This window comes from Clinocottus analis, unplaced genomic scaffold (assembly GCF_023055335.1).
Source record: "Clinocottus analis isolate CAN_PGR_092001 unplaced genomic scaffold, fCliAna1.0.p SCAF_10, whole genome shotgun sequence".
NCBI lineage: Eukaryota > Metazoa > Chordata > Actinopteri > Perciformes > Cottidae > Clinocottus > Clinocottus analis.
This window is the reverse complement of record NW_027175821.1, coordinates 6,644,200-6,662,254: the sequence shown is the minus strand read 5'-3', so window position 1 is coordinate 6,662,254 and position 18,055 is coordinate 6,644,200. Positions and strand designations below refer to the sequence as shown.

General features: G+C 44.4%; 1 protein-coding gene across 4 annotated transcripts in view; it reads left to right on the top strand.

The window, feature by feature from the left end:
• The window catches only part of unc5a (unc-5 netrin receptor A), a 124,228-nt gene that overhangs the window by 94,099 nt on the left and 12,074 nt on the right, over window positions 1-18,055 (top strand). For 2 of the 4 annotated variants that reach the window (XM_068584838.1, XM_068584821.1), the window contains 6 exons: window positions 776-940; window positions 6,422-6,610; window positions 7,372-7,671; window positions 10,383-10,470; window positions 10,918-11,086; window positions 13,181-13,414. In XM_068584838.1, the coding sequence (XP_068440939.1) occupies window positions 776-940; window positions 6,422-6,610; window positions 7,372-7,671; window positions 10,383-10,470; window positions 10,918-11,086; window positions 13,181-13,414 (1,145 nt within the window). Of the gene's footprint in view, window positions 1-775; window positions 941-6,421; window positions 6,653-7,371; window positions 7,672-10,382; window positions 10,471-10,917; window positions 11,087-13,180; window positions 13,415-18,055 lie in introns of all 4 variants that reach the window. The other 2 variants (XM_068584830.1, XM_068584813.1) reach the window with 1 other exon arrangement.

Genomic DNA, 18,055 nt, shown 5'->3' with positions numbered 1-18,055 from the left:
CCGGTAAAGCACATGTTGCTTTTTACAGTATCGGCTTGTTTGATAAAGAAATCAAAACCAGGCAGATTTGCTTCATCTCACAAATGTTAATTTAGGACGATTTCATATATATATATATATATATATATATATATATAGATATATATATATATATATATAGTAGACTAGAGGGACAATTTCCCAAGGGTCAAATTCTCCTCCCTGTACAGATTTAGTTTGTTGTCAGTGTGAGTCTACCAGGCCACAGCACCCACGTGCCTTTGGGGTTTAGCTTTAGTTGCGTCTGATTTCCATGTTAAAAATAAACAAAGAAAGCAGAATCGAGACAATATGGCTCTCCTCAGCAGTTTTACACGCTTTGGTTTCCCTGTGCTTCTGCTGGATTTGAGTGTGTGCGAGTGGATTTGCATGTCTTTATAATGCTTTACCTACCAGGTTTCCATTTTAGAGCGAGTGGATTTGCACAGGATGGCAACAGAGTATTCTACCAGTTGTTCTCATCTCACACGCAAATGCACCACTGCTTGTACACCGCTGTTGCATCTGAACTTCTCCATGTAGAGTTTCATCAGTTCACACTGTTTGTAAGAATGAGTTCTAGCTTGTTTTATTGAAAGAGTTCAGCATGTTTTCCGATCAATAGTTTTTCCTGAGAACTGAGATATCTCTGGTTGAAGTGAATCGGTCATGGTTTCGCTGCTGTGTGTGTGTGTGTGTGTGTGTGTGTGTGTGTGTGTTTGTGCTCACCCATGTTTTTCATTACATGTGTTTGCAGTGGACGGAGGCTGGAGCGAGTGGAGCAAGTGGTCGCCGTGCGGTGCAGACTGTTCAATGTGGAGGAGCAGGGAATGCACTCAGCCCTCACCTGGCACCGGGGGCAAAGACTGCCAGGGGCTCGACCTCCAGTCTCTCAACTGTACCAGCGAGCAGTGCCCACAGAGTGAGTGCACTGACCACCCAAACACTGCTAACAACTCAGTGGAACAATGGAGGGTAGATACTATATATTTGACACCCCCTTTTCTGCAGCAGGATCAGTTGAATGCAGTTTGGTTTTGCATTTGCTTATTGTAGACGAGCTGATTAGTTGCAAATGAACATTTCTCAAATATGCTAAAAAACAACATTTCAGAGCTGCAGCCAGAAAACACTGATATGAAGTAAAAGAAGCCTGACGTGCTGTGATGTATGAAAATGCATAAACATTGAGTTCAGTCTTGCACCCTACATCACTTACAATATCAAGTAGATCATAAGCAATACATAGGCAACCAGTTTACAGGATTAGCATCAATTAACCCCTGAACTAAGGCAGGTGGAGTGACTTTCCCCTTCATGCTCTCTTTTTAAATACTGTTTCCACTTTGGCACAGTGAGCGAGAGCGTCCTCTCTTTTTATTAGATCAAATAAACATTTTATGCCTCCTCATGGCATCAGTTCCCTGTGATAGATGGAAGGAAGGATGTCCATTTCATAAGACACTTGTACTGGCGGTAGAATTGTCTGCGGCCCATTACTGGCTCGTCCCCACCGGTGTGACCTTTTTAGACAATCGGTTCTAATAAACACTGGTATGACACCCGCTGCTAAGATAATATACAACCTTTTCACCTGCGTCGCTGCCGTGTTGCTCTCTGAGCTATTAATAGAGGTGAGAATTAAACCATCTCTCTTCTGAATAAAACACAACCTGTCAGATAAAGTGCCACGGGTCAAATCAGCCGCGAAAACACACATGGCCTGCGTGCACGTGTGCTGTGATTTGTGTTTATGCTGTGCGTTGATATACTTACGAAGGCGATATGAAATTAACTTTTTGTGTAAAGCAGCCACGATGTCCCCGCTCCCCGTGTGTCATTAATAGGGCATGTGTGTACTGTCAGGATAAGATAGCGCAAAGCACGGCAGCTGAGTGGAAAGTTGCACCACAGGGTCCACTGCTGACCAGATGGACATGAAAGGAGAGCTCTGTCACTCCCTACAGAAATCAAAGACAGAAAGATATTGCAACTTCCCATCCAGAAATGATGAGTCTCAGGGTGGTGTCTCATAGAGAAAATGTTATAAATAGCGTGCTCTTTGGCTGATCCGCATGATAAACACTGGATTTTAATGGGGACTGGGTTCACATGGGCCAGTGAATTAATAAAGTGAATTATGCATCTTGCACCATTTGACGTGATCAGATGGACCGATGCATGGAGAGCTGGAGGGGGAAGGGGGGGGGGATTGAGCGTCTGTACGTCGCATTGTGTTTATGGGTTAGCACAATGTGTGTGAGAATGTGTTTGCGTGTGTGCGAGCTTGTGCGTGTGTCAACCGATAGCTGAATATTGGCTGATGCAGTGAACCAGGGAGCTCAGTCGGCCCATCATCAAAGGTCAGCAGCTCCTCCCCAGAGAGGCAAGATATATACACAAAGATGCCAGTCATTGTTCCTCACACACACACACACACACACAAATGCACACAGAGTCACTCAGTATTTACACTGACAGTGCAGAGCGGAGCGCTGGCCTCTGAAGAATGCCTGTCCCAATCTGTTCCCAGCAGATGCGTTTCCATAGACAACGGCTGTGTGAAGTATTCTAATAAGCAAAATAGCAAGATGGTTTTGGCTTGTCAGCAACTCGCATACTTCAACCATGTCTGCAGGCGATTAGCTGAGATGGAAAACTTCCCCCTGAAACAAAAGGCACACTTCTCTCCTCCAGTGTAATCGAACAATACAACTGCAGCGTGAGCTGTAGTTGCACCGACACAAAAGGCGTCCTTTGTGCGAGGACCTCACAGACATCTGTAATCTCCCTCATTAAGCCTGGAATGGCACACGTTAGATGAGATTGTTGTTTTTTTTGGTATTGCATGTAGAAGAATCAATGTGCAGCAGCGAGCTTTGTGTTCCAGCTCAAAAATAAACAGATCTGACCCAGGCAGGATCATTTTCATAAAGCAAACAAAAGCCCAAGATGGAGCTACGCAAAATCTGCGCAGGGAAATAATACGCTGGCAGCGTGCCAGAGCTGGAATGGCAGGCAGGTGTTAGAGGGCACAAAAAAGGGTATCGGGGAGGGAGGGGTGTGATACTGCTCGCATATAGGCACAGGAAATTAGTACAACATAAAAGCAATTATTTGGCCTAATGTGTGTAATGAAGGTAATGATCTTAATATACAGCAGCATCCTGTTTTGCTGGTGTCACAAACGATTTTGAGAAACCCATCAAACTATGATTCTGTCTTCACTCTGTTTTTGACTTAGGGAGCTAATTTGTTGCTGAAGCAGCTGATGTTTTCGTCATGGGTCTGTTCGTCACAAGCGGGGTCACGGCTTGAACATTTATTTTGGGCCATATTTCACCGGGGCCCGCTGAGGGATGGAACGACTGTATTGTGGAGATTGTAATGGTCACGTTCACTTTGAGAGTTTTAGTAGCCATATTTCCCTGACCTTAAGAACTCCAATGGTATTCATCTTCGGGCGAGTGACTAGGATTGGCCCTGGGATGAAATATATTCTCAGGTCTCTTGATAAATGCCCTGGGGGAGGCACAAGAGGCTGCAAAGCTTTTATTTATCAATGTGGGAGAGAAAAAGAAGCAGGTAGAGAGAGTTGAGGGCTATCTGGTGCAAACGGTGTGCTGACTGCCAATGCAGCGAGAGTCCAAACTTCAACAGGACATCGCCTCAGAGGAGATGAATTATTATTTTTTATATAAGTCCATACTGGCCCATCTCAAGTCAGAAACTGACCAGCCAGCCCTGAAGCGAGTCTGAGGATCTGCACCGTAAGCTCAGGGAGAGGGGAACAAACAGAGATTGGCCCAGGGTCAGCTGTGAAAACAGCCCATCACATCCACAGATTATCCGCAGACGGGTGTCAATCATGGAGAGACGTCACACAAAAAGAGAATCAAAAGTTCTCCGCCAGCAATTACGCCAAGTGGACACGAACCATGGAGTGACGGGCGGCAGAGCAGAAGAGAGATAAATTGGTGGAGTCTGTTTGGAAAAAGAGGGCGAGAGAGGGCGCGCTAGAGGGGGACTGAAGTAAAGCCCATCCAATTATAAAACCTGATTAGCTGTGTCAATTAAAGTGTGATGGATGTCCTTTCAATTATTGGCTGGCATCATGAAAATCAATGAGCAGGGCCAGGAAGAGCTGAGAGGGCTTGCTGGTCAGGGTTGTAGTGAGCGTCGGGATCGTTTCACTTTGACACCTGGTGGGTCAGATAAAAGTTCTCTCAGTGATGCTCCGATAAACCACCAGAGATTACACACAGAATAGAGGGAGAGAGCGAGAGGAAGAAAGAAAAAGAGAGAGAGAGAGAGAGAGAAAGATAGTTGTCTGATTGACTGACTCTATTGTCTGGGTGAAAGAATGGCGTGTGGGGGAAAAGGAAGAGTAGAGATACTGGATCTCTGCATCCGAGGTTCGCGAGGTGCCTTTGGTTTGCCCTTAGAAAGTAAACAGCAACTGGCCAATCTAAGGCTATGTTTATCCAATCAGCAGAAACCAGTTGGCCTGTCTCCTTGCTGAGGGGTGTTGTTTTGTCTTTAGTCGAACTGCACATCTCTCTGTAGACCGCAGCGCTAAAAGTCCAAATATCACAGCCTCGTCTGCCCTTTGACTCACCAAGACAATTGGATTTTGGGAACTTTTAATGAGAGGTTCAACCATAGTCTCTCCCCCTTTTTTGAAAGGTGGAGGGTTTAGCCCTGCTGCTTACAGTTAAGCACCTCAATGCTTCCCTGAGGGGAGAGAGTCAGAAGACAGAGGCACAGGCAGATAAATGGATGGAATAAGAGGTGGAGGAGCCGTGTATGTATTCTGTAAGACCCTTCGGATACCACAGGTATGTTCTGTGCACATGTGCCATGTGACGTCAAAAACAAAACCCACTTGTGTTTATCTTCAGCCAGTCAGTCACAATTGATTGAATGTCAAGATATCTCTGGCATTACAACGGGCCGCCACAGAGCCTGGCTGCATATAATCCTGCTACTTAAGGTATCAGATTGTACTGAGATAATCACCCATGAAATAGATTCTGGCATTTCTCTTAAAGACTTGGGTATGTCTGGCGGCTTTGTCCAAAGAAATGGATTTTTCAAGGGAAGAGGAGAAGGCAAGGACAAATGGATGAAAAGAAATGAATGGAGATGAGAGTGAGACGCAGACAGAAGGAATATGTTTTTGTCCATTTTTCTTCAATTGTGACTCTCGGCACTCTGCTAATTTAATTATGCCTTTGTCAGATCACAGATTTACCAACACCAATTAAAATGTGTCAAATCAGTGCTTCCAATGGTGAGCACTGCAGTCCCTGTCAAGCAGTAGTATGATAGGAGGGTTAAAAAAAACAACCAATACTATGCCAGCCAGGAGATTTTCATCAAATATGTCAACTGATGTTAATCAGGTCCATTTTGACACAAACCTTTTTGGACATGTTATTGCTGCTCAATGCTGATAAGTAAATCGCACATTCTGTCTCCCTGTTAGGCTTTCTTTTTTTTTCCTCTATAATTTTAATTTTCAGTTTGCTCTTCTCCTCCCGCTTCTGTCCTCCTCCTTTTGTTGTCAACTCACCACACGCCAGCCCGCGGCACTTTAACCTTTGCCGTTGTTCTCCGTCCCTCAAAGCTGCACCGCTCAATGCGTCCCCTCCTTGACTCTGTTCAGCTGACAGCGCTACGCCCCCGTGGCTCCCGGGGACAATGGCCCTACACAAAGGCCCCAGGAGCATTCTCCACCTCCGCCACCAGATTCCCCGAGCCCAGAGAGACAACCGTAGCAAATCCCATTCTCCTGCAAAACACACACACACACACACACACACAAATGCATGCACACGTTGATGTTTGGCTGGGCATAGCTGTCATCTTTGTACTGTACTTTCAGGGGAGAAAGATGCTCCCGCTCCATCTTTTAGGCTTTTAGGAGAGAGAGACATTCAATAAGCGGTGCTAAGATTTCATAAGCAAACTCTTCCATCCTTGCTTTTTTAGTCTTTCTTGTGGGTGTTGTGTGCTTGTCGAGAAAAAGACAGGGGAGAGAAAAAAGATATATTATATTTTTATCCATACATATACATCTATTGTCCTCAGGCTGACATTGAAGCTTCCGGCTTTTAAATATTACTCATACTATATTTATATATACATTTACTAATATTGGCTCCATTTAACTTTGCATCGTACAGTCAAGGATAAAGTCAAACAGCAATAGGTGGAAAGCAAGCAATGTGGAACTGTTGTCATATATTTTATTAACCTATTAACCACATCCTCAAGTGAGACCTTTGTGTGTAATCTATTGAAAGAGGCTTCAGCATCACACTTTAGAGTTGTCATTCATGCCTCAGTTTTTCAGTTGTGTTTACATTTTTTTTTGCCGTTCTGCTTCCTCCCCTGACAGCCGTGAGCGGGGCCGAGGACGTGGCGCTCTACGTGGGCATGGTGGCGGTGGCTCTGTGTCTGACACTGCTGCTCATCGTGGTGGTCCTGGTCTACCGGCGCAAGAAGGAGGACTTGGATAATGACGTGGCGGACTCCTCCATCCTCACCACTGGCTTTCAGCCCATGGGCATCAAGCCCAGTAAGCCAGGTGTGTGGGCACCGCGGCCACGCAGGCCTCCCCCCCACAGCAGTAGGACACTGTTCTTTGTTCTAACCTCCTCTGTGCGTTCGTCGGTCTGTCCGCCTGCCCACCGTGACTGTGCAGCACTCATCTACATGTCCCACTGATCCGGTGTATGTTTGCGGTTGTGCTGTGAATGTCTTTTCTGTGTGTGTGTGTGTGTGTGTGCGTGTGATGCACTAGCTGTTTATTTGTCTGCCTGACACATTATGTTTCGCCACCACCTCATTGTCAGGAAATGTACCCACTCTGTTTACTGCCTGTGTGGAGCCTCTGAGGTTTACCAGCGAGTAATAGAAATACAACTGTCTGAGTTAGATGGAGATGGGGAACTGGGTTGCAGTGCCTGTGATTCACTGTGAAAAAAAAAGCCTTTCTACATTCTGGGTGCTAAGCTGTGTCTGAGTTCTGTTTGGAATTGATTGTGTGGTTGCTAAACAGACAGACAGAGAGAGAGAGAGAGCGCGAGAGAGAGAGCGAATGAATGTGAATTGACTGGGTTTGTGTGGAATTTGTGTTTGTGTATTATTGACAAGTGTGTGCGGGTGAGTCTTCGGTTCTCAGCACCATGTGTCTTTCCTGTGGTTGTTTTCCGTTTTTGTTGTGTGTTGCGACAGCTTTTCGAGAGTGTGAGGTCTGTCTCTGTGAAGTACAAACCCCTCCTCGGCTGCCACTCACGGAGTTTCACACATTTGCTTTTGTCTCTTTTCTTTTCATTATTTTAACAGAGAATTCCCATTTGCTCACCATCCAGCCTGATCTAACCACCACCACCACCAGTTACCAAGGCACCCTGCGCTCTCGCCACGATGGCACTGGGAAGTTCTCAATGACCAACGGGCCTCTGCTGGACCCGCTTCCCAATGGCTCGCACACGCTGCACAACGGCAAACTCAACTCGAACCCTGCTGAGTTTGTGAGCCGGCTGTCCACTCAGAGCTACTTTAAAACTCTTCCCCGCGATGTCGCCAACACCTCCTATGGGACCTTCAACTTCCTGGGAGGCAGGCTGACGATTCCCAGCACAGGTGGGTTCTCAGTTTGGAGTCGTGTGTGCGTTCACCAGTAGTACAGGTCAATTGGTTTGGATAAAGATAAAGATACACTGATGCCTTTTCTATTTTGTCCAGTTTGTGTTCTCACTGACTTTCTATACACACACTAAGAGGTGTAAACTGTCAATCATATGGGCATGTAACTCATTCATTGGAGTTGTGCTACAGTCATTTTTATCACTTTTATGACGTACTCTGCATGACATATATGACAGAGCTGCAGAAACAGCCAAAATTTTTCATGACTTTTTTTTTCAACAACCTATACTATGAATCTTTTATTAATTTTAATGACATATTATACAATAACTTTTTTATTGACATTTTCCCAGAAACAATACAATGACTTTTTTTTAACATGCTATATATACACTATAACTTTTTAATGACTTATTTCACCATACTATTCATGACTTTATTACTTTTATTTAACATGCTACACTATCACTTTTTTATGACTTCTTTCAACATACTAGTCATGACTTTTTTATTTCTTTTGTTTAACATGCTTTACTTTTTTATGGCATACTATATATATATATATATATATATATATATATATATATATATATATATATATATATATATATATATATCACATTTTAATGGTATTCTACAATATTGTAGCGCAAACTTCCTTTCTATGTGCACAACCTTCCCTTTCCTCCATTTTACGTGATAGATACGAAGGGATTTTGTATAAATATGTGCTATACACCAATTTTATCCAGATCGAGAGATCCTTTTTGATTGATTTAATAACCGTAGTTTGGCTTTTGAAATTATGCTTAATTCACATATCTACTATAGAGACGGGACTTTTTAAGATCTGCAGGATGTTCTGTTAGCTGCTATACTCCCAACAAACAAGAACATTTCGATCTACAATGTAACACCTGCTACTAAATATCGAAATACGATCGAAACAAGACTGTTTTTTTTTTTTGTCGTTCACAATTTATACATTGCCGTTTCTTTTACATAAAAACGGAACATTTACAGATCCTGATTAGACCTACATTAATGACACAACGCTTCTATCTAGACATAAAGGATCATTTATCACTAACTGAGTCCCATAAACATCATAACTGTCTTGTTAAATGTGACGCAGACCATTCAGCCATAAAATCTGGTACATGTAGGTTTCCTAATAAGTTTGTCGCAGGATATTGTACATTAAAGAGTTTCAAAGCCTCATAAAAACCGTTTAGTGCACCGGTTGTATGTCTCACTGTGATGCCAATTAGATTACAACTGTTTTATAAGGATCAAGATAAAACACAAAAAATGCATGTAAGTTTCACTTGCTTATCTAAAAAAAGTGACTACTCACAAAATGTGAACATACAGTAAAGCCCTTACGGTATGGAAAATGTATGATGAGTTAAATTCTTTGTCAATAACCTACATTTACCCTGCACAGTGAGGATGGTCAAAGGGTTCGGTATACGTTGACATAAAGTGTGTCTCCTTTACACAGACTACTTTGAAAGGTTCCTGGAATAAAATTTTGAACAAATTATTCCAATTAGGCCGCTCGCTTTTCACAGAGCTGGTTGAAATTGTCGCTGATGTCCACAAGTGTCACTTGTGTACTCCAATGCGAAGACCGAGGGATAGAGATTGTCCGTTAAAGACTAGTCTGATAAAAGATATAAAAAGCCCACCATCATTAGTCCTTTATTTTGCGTCCCGTCTTCACATTAGCAAAGTACAGCGCTTATATAATTATACGGGAAGACAGAGTTTTCACTTGGCTCATTGTAGGCTTTTCAGATTAGCCGATGACAGTGCCAGTAAGCCAGTATCTTGAGGGAGAAAAGGTCTTTTCTTCTTGTGTTTTTTCTCTCTCTCTCTGTCCCTCTCTCTTTTCTCCATCTCCCTTTTGCTCTCTTACAGATATTTTATGCATGGATTACCTCAAAGCCATGTAGGCTATACCACGCATTGGCACCCATCTCCTCCTTTGGACGCAGAAAACAAAAACAAAACAAAATCAGCTCTTGCATCCACTCGGAGGAGATACGCCGTCATTAAGCACAGTTTCAGAGCAGACTCGTGGAAGAGTTTAGAGATTCACACGAGGCTGTGAGCATTACGACGCCTAATTCAAACAGATGTTTTTTTTGGAAAAATGGTAAACACACCCAGTTTACAATACAGAGACTGTTAAGATGGTGTCACATAGTCGCTGTTTGTCCCACATTTTGAATAGGATTCTTTATGGAGGATTTTGGTAGGAGAATCACAACACTAATGCCACAACATTCAAACTACCTCAAAAGCTCTCTCTATTCTCCAAGGTGCATTCCCGCACTCTTCTGGGAAAGTGTAATTTTCCTTGAGTAGTCTGTTCCACGGTCTCAATTATCTACTTGGTGGCAGACGGAGGACATTTAAACTTGCGATGCAGTGTGTGCTTTTGTCTCAGCTAATTGTTGACCGTTGGGACGCGTGCCGCCTCGGCTGCCGGTGCACCGATTTGCATCTCCTGTACCTGACGGAGGCTGCCTTTGACCTTCAGAATAAATTTGTTTTGTTTTTGTTTTTGCAGCCGTACAGTTTTGTTGAGTGGGCCGGCTTCTTTTGTGAAGTGACAAAAGCGTTGTTCAGTCAGAACAAATGAGCCCGTCCCCCTCTTCCTTATCCCCACTCTCTCCCTTTGTTGTTATTTGCATTAGGAATCAGTCTGCTCATTCCTCCCGAGGCCATCCCCAGAGGGAAGATCTATGAGATTTATCTCACTGTTCAACGGAAGGAAGATTTAAGGTGGGTCTCTTTAGCACTGCCTAACTGGCAGGCTTCCCTGGATGCCACTAGGCTGTTTGTTTTGATGCTCTACTGTTCCATTAGGAAAGGCTTAAGAGTCTGTGCCAGCACTGTAAGATGTAAATAAATAACCTAGCCTTTTACCAGGGTGTGCACTTTTTAAGTGAAATGAATTGTTTGAGAAACACTGTTTATCCGGCTTGCTACCTTCTGTCTCTGAAGGCACGGTCCTCGTCGCATGCTGTGATAGTGTTGTGTTATTTACTCAGTCATCACAACTATGCTCAGCTCGTCAGCGAGTCCAGCAGGCTTTCATTATTCTCTGCTAACAGCTGCTCGATAATATGCAGAGGTGACCAGAAATTTCTCACAAATAACTCGATGAGTAAAGGCACTTCATCTAGATCCATTCTTTCTCTCTCTCTCTCTCCTTTCTCCCTTGTGTAGGTTACCCTTGGCCGGCTGCCAGACCCTGCTCAGCCCCGTTGTGAGTTGTGGCCCTCCAGGGGTGGTCCTGAGCCGGCCAGTTATCCTCAGCATGGACCACTGCTCTGACGCATGCCTCGATAACTGGGCCGTCCGCCTCAAGAAGCAGAACTATGAGGGCACTTGGGAGGTGAGACAGCACTATAACTTCAGCACAAATCCTCCATAGAAAGATAAAGTTGCCACCAAGTGAATTTGTAAAGTCTTACTGAACTCACTGAGAGTTTTCCTTTAAAAAAAAAAAAAGAAAAAAAAAGTACAAACCTGCTCAGCAGTGACTTGAAACTGGCACTGCAGAGCACTCAATGCTGCAGTCCTGGCCCAGAACTCATCCACTCTATAGTGTTTAAATGTTATTGTCCATCAGGTATTTTCTCATCGGGCTGGAGAGAAAGAAAAAAAAAGAAGCTTGGAAGCGCCGGCTCTCTTCAGCTCAAGAGTTGCTAGGCAACATGTTTCTCAAAACAGAAATTCTCTAAGCAAATGACTGATCCTCAAAGTACTCTCCTGAGTGCTCCTTGACCATTTTTGACCGCTGCTTCCAATTACAAAGTTCCCTACCCATTTTTCTATCCGTGAGATTTCAAAAGGAACCAGAACTGCCCGACTCCCAACTGGATCAAGTCGGTCGAACGTTTTGGCGTCTCCGCGCACAAACACACACCGCTGCAAACAAATGCGCTTTGAGGCGGTACGCACACAGCTTCACAATCCAGAGAGATTGGAACGGGTGCTGGTGGGCCTTGGAGTGTTAGTAGGTCTTCTTTCATGTTCGATATTGTGCATAAATTATTCAGCCTCCCCGTGTGTGGCGGCGGTGGGGTGTCTGTGGGATGGATTGGCCTGTCTGAGGCAGAGGTTAGACCAGCACTTTTAATCATCCGCCGGACCAAATATAGCCCAACGGCATGAGTGCGTGTCCACCAAAGAAAAAAGTGCCAGGTGGACGAGAGAACCAGGGTGGAAGCTACCAGCGGAGAGTGTGAAGAGAAGGAGATGGAAAGAAAAGGAGGAAAAGAGGAAAAGAGATGGTGAAAATGGACGTGCAGGAGGAGGGGGAGAAATGAATTGCTTGTAGAGTGAGCGCTCAGTGGTGTAATCGAGCCCGCTCACTCTCTGTTGCACCTCGAAGAAATATTAAGATGATGAAAAAGTGAGACTCCATTGTGGTTGCATAGCAAATGAATTGTGTCAATACTAATTCTATTGATGTAGATGGTGTCTGGTTGAATCGATCCTGGAGGGGTTTGCTGGGCTTTTGGCAGGCAAAATGCTCTGTTCAGCTTGATTGGGTAATGAAAGGAGTCAGTCAACTGGCATGATGGGATTTTAGAGAAAATGTTGTCACCTTGGGTCCAATTTGTCCCCATCAAATTAGCCCGGAGAGCGGTGGAATTAGCTCATAAAACTATGCTTTACTGTGATGGGATGCGATATTTTCGCAGGTCTGTCCTCTTTATTGCAGATGCAGTTGTGATACGGCTCCTCAGCTCAACAAAGCTAAAAAATAAAAAGCAAGATGATGCTTCTCTGACACGCATAAATCTGGCTTTCTTTTTCTACTTCGCAAATAAAAGTAACAATTAGTTCCTGTACTGAGGTTGTTTTTTTGAACACCTTTCACTATTAGGCAACAGTGTTGTTTTGCAGATGAATAGGCAAGTTGTTTTCACCTTCTTTCACAAATCTCGAAGGCTGAAGGAAATTCCAGAAACTCCAACGATCCAATATCCAACCCCACAGTTTGTATTCTTTCTCTAGCACCATCTATTCTTGCCAGTAATCTATTTGAGTCTTCTTTCATGTCAATTGAGTACCTCGTTCATGCATTATTAAGTGAATTGATGGTGTTCTATAGGATGTGTGTCTTTTTATGAGGGAACGTGTGTCTTTATGTCAGTATGGAGCAAGTGTACTGCAGTGAAAAGGGAATTTGAAGCAAGAACAAAGTATTCGTATTTCCCCCGATCTCAACTGTTACTCAGACACACGTGTAACATTACCTTTGGCTTAAATGTTACTTTGTCACACTGCAGGAAGGACCGAGTTTGAGGCCTTGCTACTGCGCCAAAGTCCTTTCCTAACAACCCCTTTACAAACACACACCAACACATACAGACATCAGCTACCCAGGCAAACACATTACCCTTCCCTCCTACATAAATTGGGTGCTTGACCTTTCATCGTGTGTTGTTTTGTTTTTCCTCCGCCTCGCCTCCTCCAGGACGTCCTGCTGATGGGGGAAGAGCTGGTGTCGGAGCCCTATTACTGCCAGCTCGAGGCCGAGACGTGCCGGCTTTTCTCGGAGCAGCTGGGCACCCTCGCCCTGGTGGGAGAGTCCCTGCACATGGGCGCTGCCAAGCGCCTGAGGCTGGTGCTCTTCTCCGACGCATACTGCTCCACGCTGGAGTACAACATCAGGGTCTACTGCATGGATGACACACAAGACGTTTTCAAGGTAAAGTGGGACAAATGCAGCAGCGCCCGCTATTCTGTTTGGCAGGCAGCTTCTCAGCCTGGGATTGCACGAGGCACCTGAGTGATAGGTAGACTATTACGTGTAATGGCATTGTCTGTCACATTGGACCGTGAGGAGAAATCGGCGCTGGCAAGTAGGAGTTAGGCGTTGCCATGGTAAATTGAACAATATTGCGAGCCTGATTACACCATGTTTTCAAGGGTGTGTGATTTGTGGTGCTGATGTTCCCCCATTATTGAAACAATGCATTTGTCGAAGTTAATCATGGTATACAGGACAATCTCTTCGTGTATTCTTGTGTGCATGCCCACAGAGATGTGAAAGGAGCTGCATTGGACATGCAGAGCATTAATAAAGCAGCAATCAACAATAAATATACAGTAGAGTAACGTCTACCTGAGCAGAGCAGGAAATCACGCTGCCTTTGTGCGTGTTGTTATCCAAGCTTCTTCTTGCTTTGTTGAAATAGGCGGGTCGGCCGCGCATGCTTTCCGTGCGCGTCGTGCATGTGAGCGTGCTCCACTGGTTAATGAAAGCGGAGCGGCCACCCTCTGGTCAACGCTGTTAGCTCTGGCGGCACTTTCGGTGTAATTAACCCTGTTAGCACCGTTTGATATGGCGAGGCGATCCAAATGCTTCAAATCTCAGCTCTTGTACCTTTCCATTTTGTTTTCCTTCCTTTTTATGCCGTCGGTGATTCCGCTCGACTTCTGTGGGCCGAGAAGTTTACCATCACTTTGTTCAACAGCATATTTCGCGTCACATTTTTGCGCTCCACATGGACGATGTATAATCGAGCACTAATGCCTCCCTCCCTCCCCCGAGGACTGCCTTTGAGTAGCCTGTTACGATTTCATTTGCATGGTTAATTAGGAAATTAAACAGAGAGCCTGCCCCAATCTTTTCCCAGCAACCCCTGTGCTCTTGTTCATTCTCTCAACACCTCTCTCCAAGCTGTTCCTCTTCGTCTGACACCAGCCACAAGAGCCTCTTCCCATACAAGTCCACTTTTGCCAGCTGTAATGGCTGACCTCCTCATGCAGGGGTTCGCCACCAGCACCTTCTGTGGTTGGCTGAGGGGCATAAACAATGGGAGGCAGTGGGGGGCTGGAGCTGAAATTAGCACTCTCACATTCAGGGAGATGAAGATGAGATGAAAACACAGGCTCTAGCTGTGGCGTGAGAAATGCCAAAACCTCTCTCGCTTACATCTGTCTCTTTGTGGCTCAATTCTGCCCCTGCTGCTATCTGTCTGTTCCTGGCAGATATTGCATAATAGCCAGCTCGCTCCGAGATATTGCTGGCTGACATTCTTTGTTCTTATGTGGGGGAAAAAAATGTAGAATATAGCATTCAGGAGGTATATCCGAGCACAGCTGATGCAGCTCTCCAGGGGAAGTGATTGTTCTGCTTTGCAGATGAATATCAGGGCTTTTTTGTTTACTTGCTGTCAACGCAGTTGTAATGATAGAGTTGTCTTTATATATTCTGATCATCGGGTGACCCTGTGGTGTTTTGCTGCAGCGTGACTGTTGAAATGACCTTGCACGTCCTGTGTTCGATGCAGGAGGGCTGCTGGTGCACGAAAACTCTCTCTCTCTCTCTCTCTCTCTCTTCCTCTGTGTCTCAACCCCTGGATAGCTCTTGTTCTGCTATTCTCCCCATCTCTTAGCCAGGAAAAGGACATCTGAGCTTGTTGACTCCAGCACTTGTGCTGCCATACTCTGCGGCTCCCCCGGCGCCCTTGAGTGCATTAGCTCCCCGTCTCTCACACAACCTGGTCGTGTGGTAAGCCACGGCGTCTCCAGGGTTTTGTAGTTTTTAGCGAGTGATTTAGAATGTGGCCCACACTCTTTAGTAATCTCGACTTCACACTGCTCTTGGTGCTATTACGGAGGGAGCAGTTCATTTAGCAAGTACATTAACCACTTTGAGTGGAGATTAAACTTCCCTGGAGAGGTTCAGCCTAATCACTAATCACTATCTTTAAAATGCACCATTTATGATTAGACTTTCACTATGGCTAACATTAAAGTTAATTGTAGTGTGCAACAGTGGTGGAGTAGCAGTAGGGGCATGGTGGAGTGGTACATCTCGTTTATGTCCAGTACATCTTCAGCACATGTGAATTTCAGCATTAACAACCTGCTAAAACCCTGCTCCTCGTGTTTTTGTTTTTTTTAATAAGTTGACTTCCCATGCATGTACATGTACTTTTGATGGGAGATGGAAGAAGAAAAAAACCGAACAGAAAAGGCATTTCTCTGCCTTTCCTGTTGGCTGTTCAGTCGCAGGGAGAACTGTCGAAACCAACAGAGGTACTGAGGTTTTCTGGCTGGCTGGAAGTCTCTTCTGACAAGCCTCCATCAGTGAGAATGACATGTGCGCACACCCACAAACATGTGCACACACGCTACACTTCTGCAGACTGTACCATGCAATCTCTTATCTTCCAATTACAGCAGATTAGAACCAATGTTATCGTCTTTGATCCTAAGTGTGCGGGGCTCTGGGGAAACGGTGACATTTCCGTCTGATGCTTGCCGTATGTTAGCAGGGCTCTGCCGGGACCAATTAAGTTAATATTTAATGTGTGTCCCACTATTGATGGGCCCAGCCAAGGCTGGCGCAGCAGCAGAGGAGACATGATCTGCGTCTGGTAGCACCCTCACTGTGCACTCGGTTGTTCCTCGCTAGACCTGTGGGAGAGCGTCACTGATGTTCTGCCACCACACAACTGATTGAAACACCTGCCGGGATCCAAGCCTGCGATAACCTCCGAGATAGCGCGAACAGCATCATCTAATCAAACTGGAAGGGTGCCAACCAGGTGTCTTCTTAGGAATTGAATATGATGCCAACTAGTTCTTTATTTACTTTTTAATATACTATGACTATTACATTATTAATATATTTGTATTTATGTGCAATATTCAGAAACTGTCAGCTTTTGGTGTTGAGGATGCAATACTCAGTAAGTTTACCACCGGCCATAATCCATGCTTTTATAGTAGACGATAACAATATCCTGGTGTTTATTGATAACCAAATGTTCTTCCTTTAAACCCACCTGCCTGTGTTTTGAAAGGCCAGTGTCGCTCAACTGTAAATGCGCGCGGACACACACATACACACAAACCACCCACTTTCTGTCAGATTACAATTTTTTTTTTTTTTTTTACAGAGGATGAAGTCAGTTTTTTAGCTAAATCTTTTGAGGGACCACCAAAAAATACTAATCCAGTACATGTTGCAATGAATATCAATATATATGTTTTTTGTTTTTTGCTCTGTTTGTGGCATGAATTTGTTTTTACAGACATTCATGTCACCGAACGGATCAATGTTTCCGATTGTTGTGACCCGTGACTCTTCCTCTAGTGCCATAAAACAAATGTTATCCCCAAAAGCTTCAGCTTTTCTTTGTGTTTAGTGCCGATCGGCAAATGTTAGCATGCTAATACGCTAAACTATTCTGATGAACATGGTAAGCATCCCTGTTTAACCCTGCTTATCTCCGTTAGTGTTGCCATTGTGAGCAATTGAGCATTTAGCTCAATGCACTGCTGTGCATAAGTGCATGTTGCGGACTCTTTAAGCCCCATTGTAGTTCCAGTGACGTGTAGCCGCCATAAACTTTCCTAAATGATAGAAATACTTGAGTTAGCTCCCTTTGTACGACCAGTATTGTATTTAGGACTCAGTGTTCGTGTAATGAGGCCCATACATTATGCTTTCTGACCATTGATTGTAAAAATGTGTGTTCTACTGTTAAATGGGTGTTTAATTGACGTCCAACTGGTTAAACAGTGGCTCCTGTAGTCTTTTACGCAGCATTTGACCTCAAGCTACTCTTCTCATTTGCGTGTAAAAGGGCTCGTAAACACTTTATGTGCTACCTCCACGATGACGTTTTCTTTCTCAACTCCTGAGCAGCCAACTACATCTGAGCAGAAACATTTTGCTTTCATGTATCAGAGGAGAGAAAACCAGCATGCACGGAGTATAATACAAACCGTTTTTCTGATCTCTCCATCAGAAAAGTTACTGGCAATGAATTCTCGGCACACAAAAAAACAAGAGCATAGCCCAGTAATTGCTGGCATTAAGTTAAACAAGACAGTCAGCTTTATCACTGAGCCCAGCAGAGAAATTGTTTCCATATTATATTTCTGTGTTCCTGTGTGCTGTTTTCCTCCCGCCCCGCTCTGTGATTTATCAAGCAGAATGTGCATCTTTTCCCTAGCAAACGCAGTACCCATTTATAACTGAGCAGACAAGTCCCTTCTATTTGTAGTTATTAATCAGAGTTGACTGTAGCGGGCACGGCCACTGGAGCTCAGACTGATAGACTCTCAGTCAGAGAGGAAAAGCCTGTCACATCCTGCTGACAAATACACAGATTTATGGAGCCCACATAGCCAGGCTACTCTCTATAAACAAATGCATTTGCCTGAAAAGAGCAGCTCTGAAAATGGATCGTCACGATGAATGCATATTTTTAAACACACGGGGATATGACATTGCTAAGAGTCCAGGGGTGAGGCAGAGTTTAGGAGATATTAGAGGCCGTGGATCTCTCTACGTTTCAGATGACATGTAGCTTGACTAATTAACTGA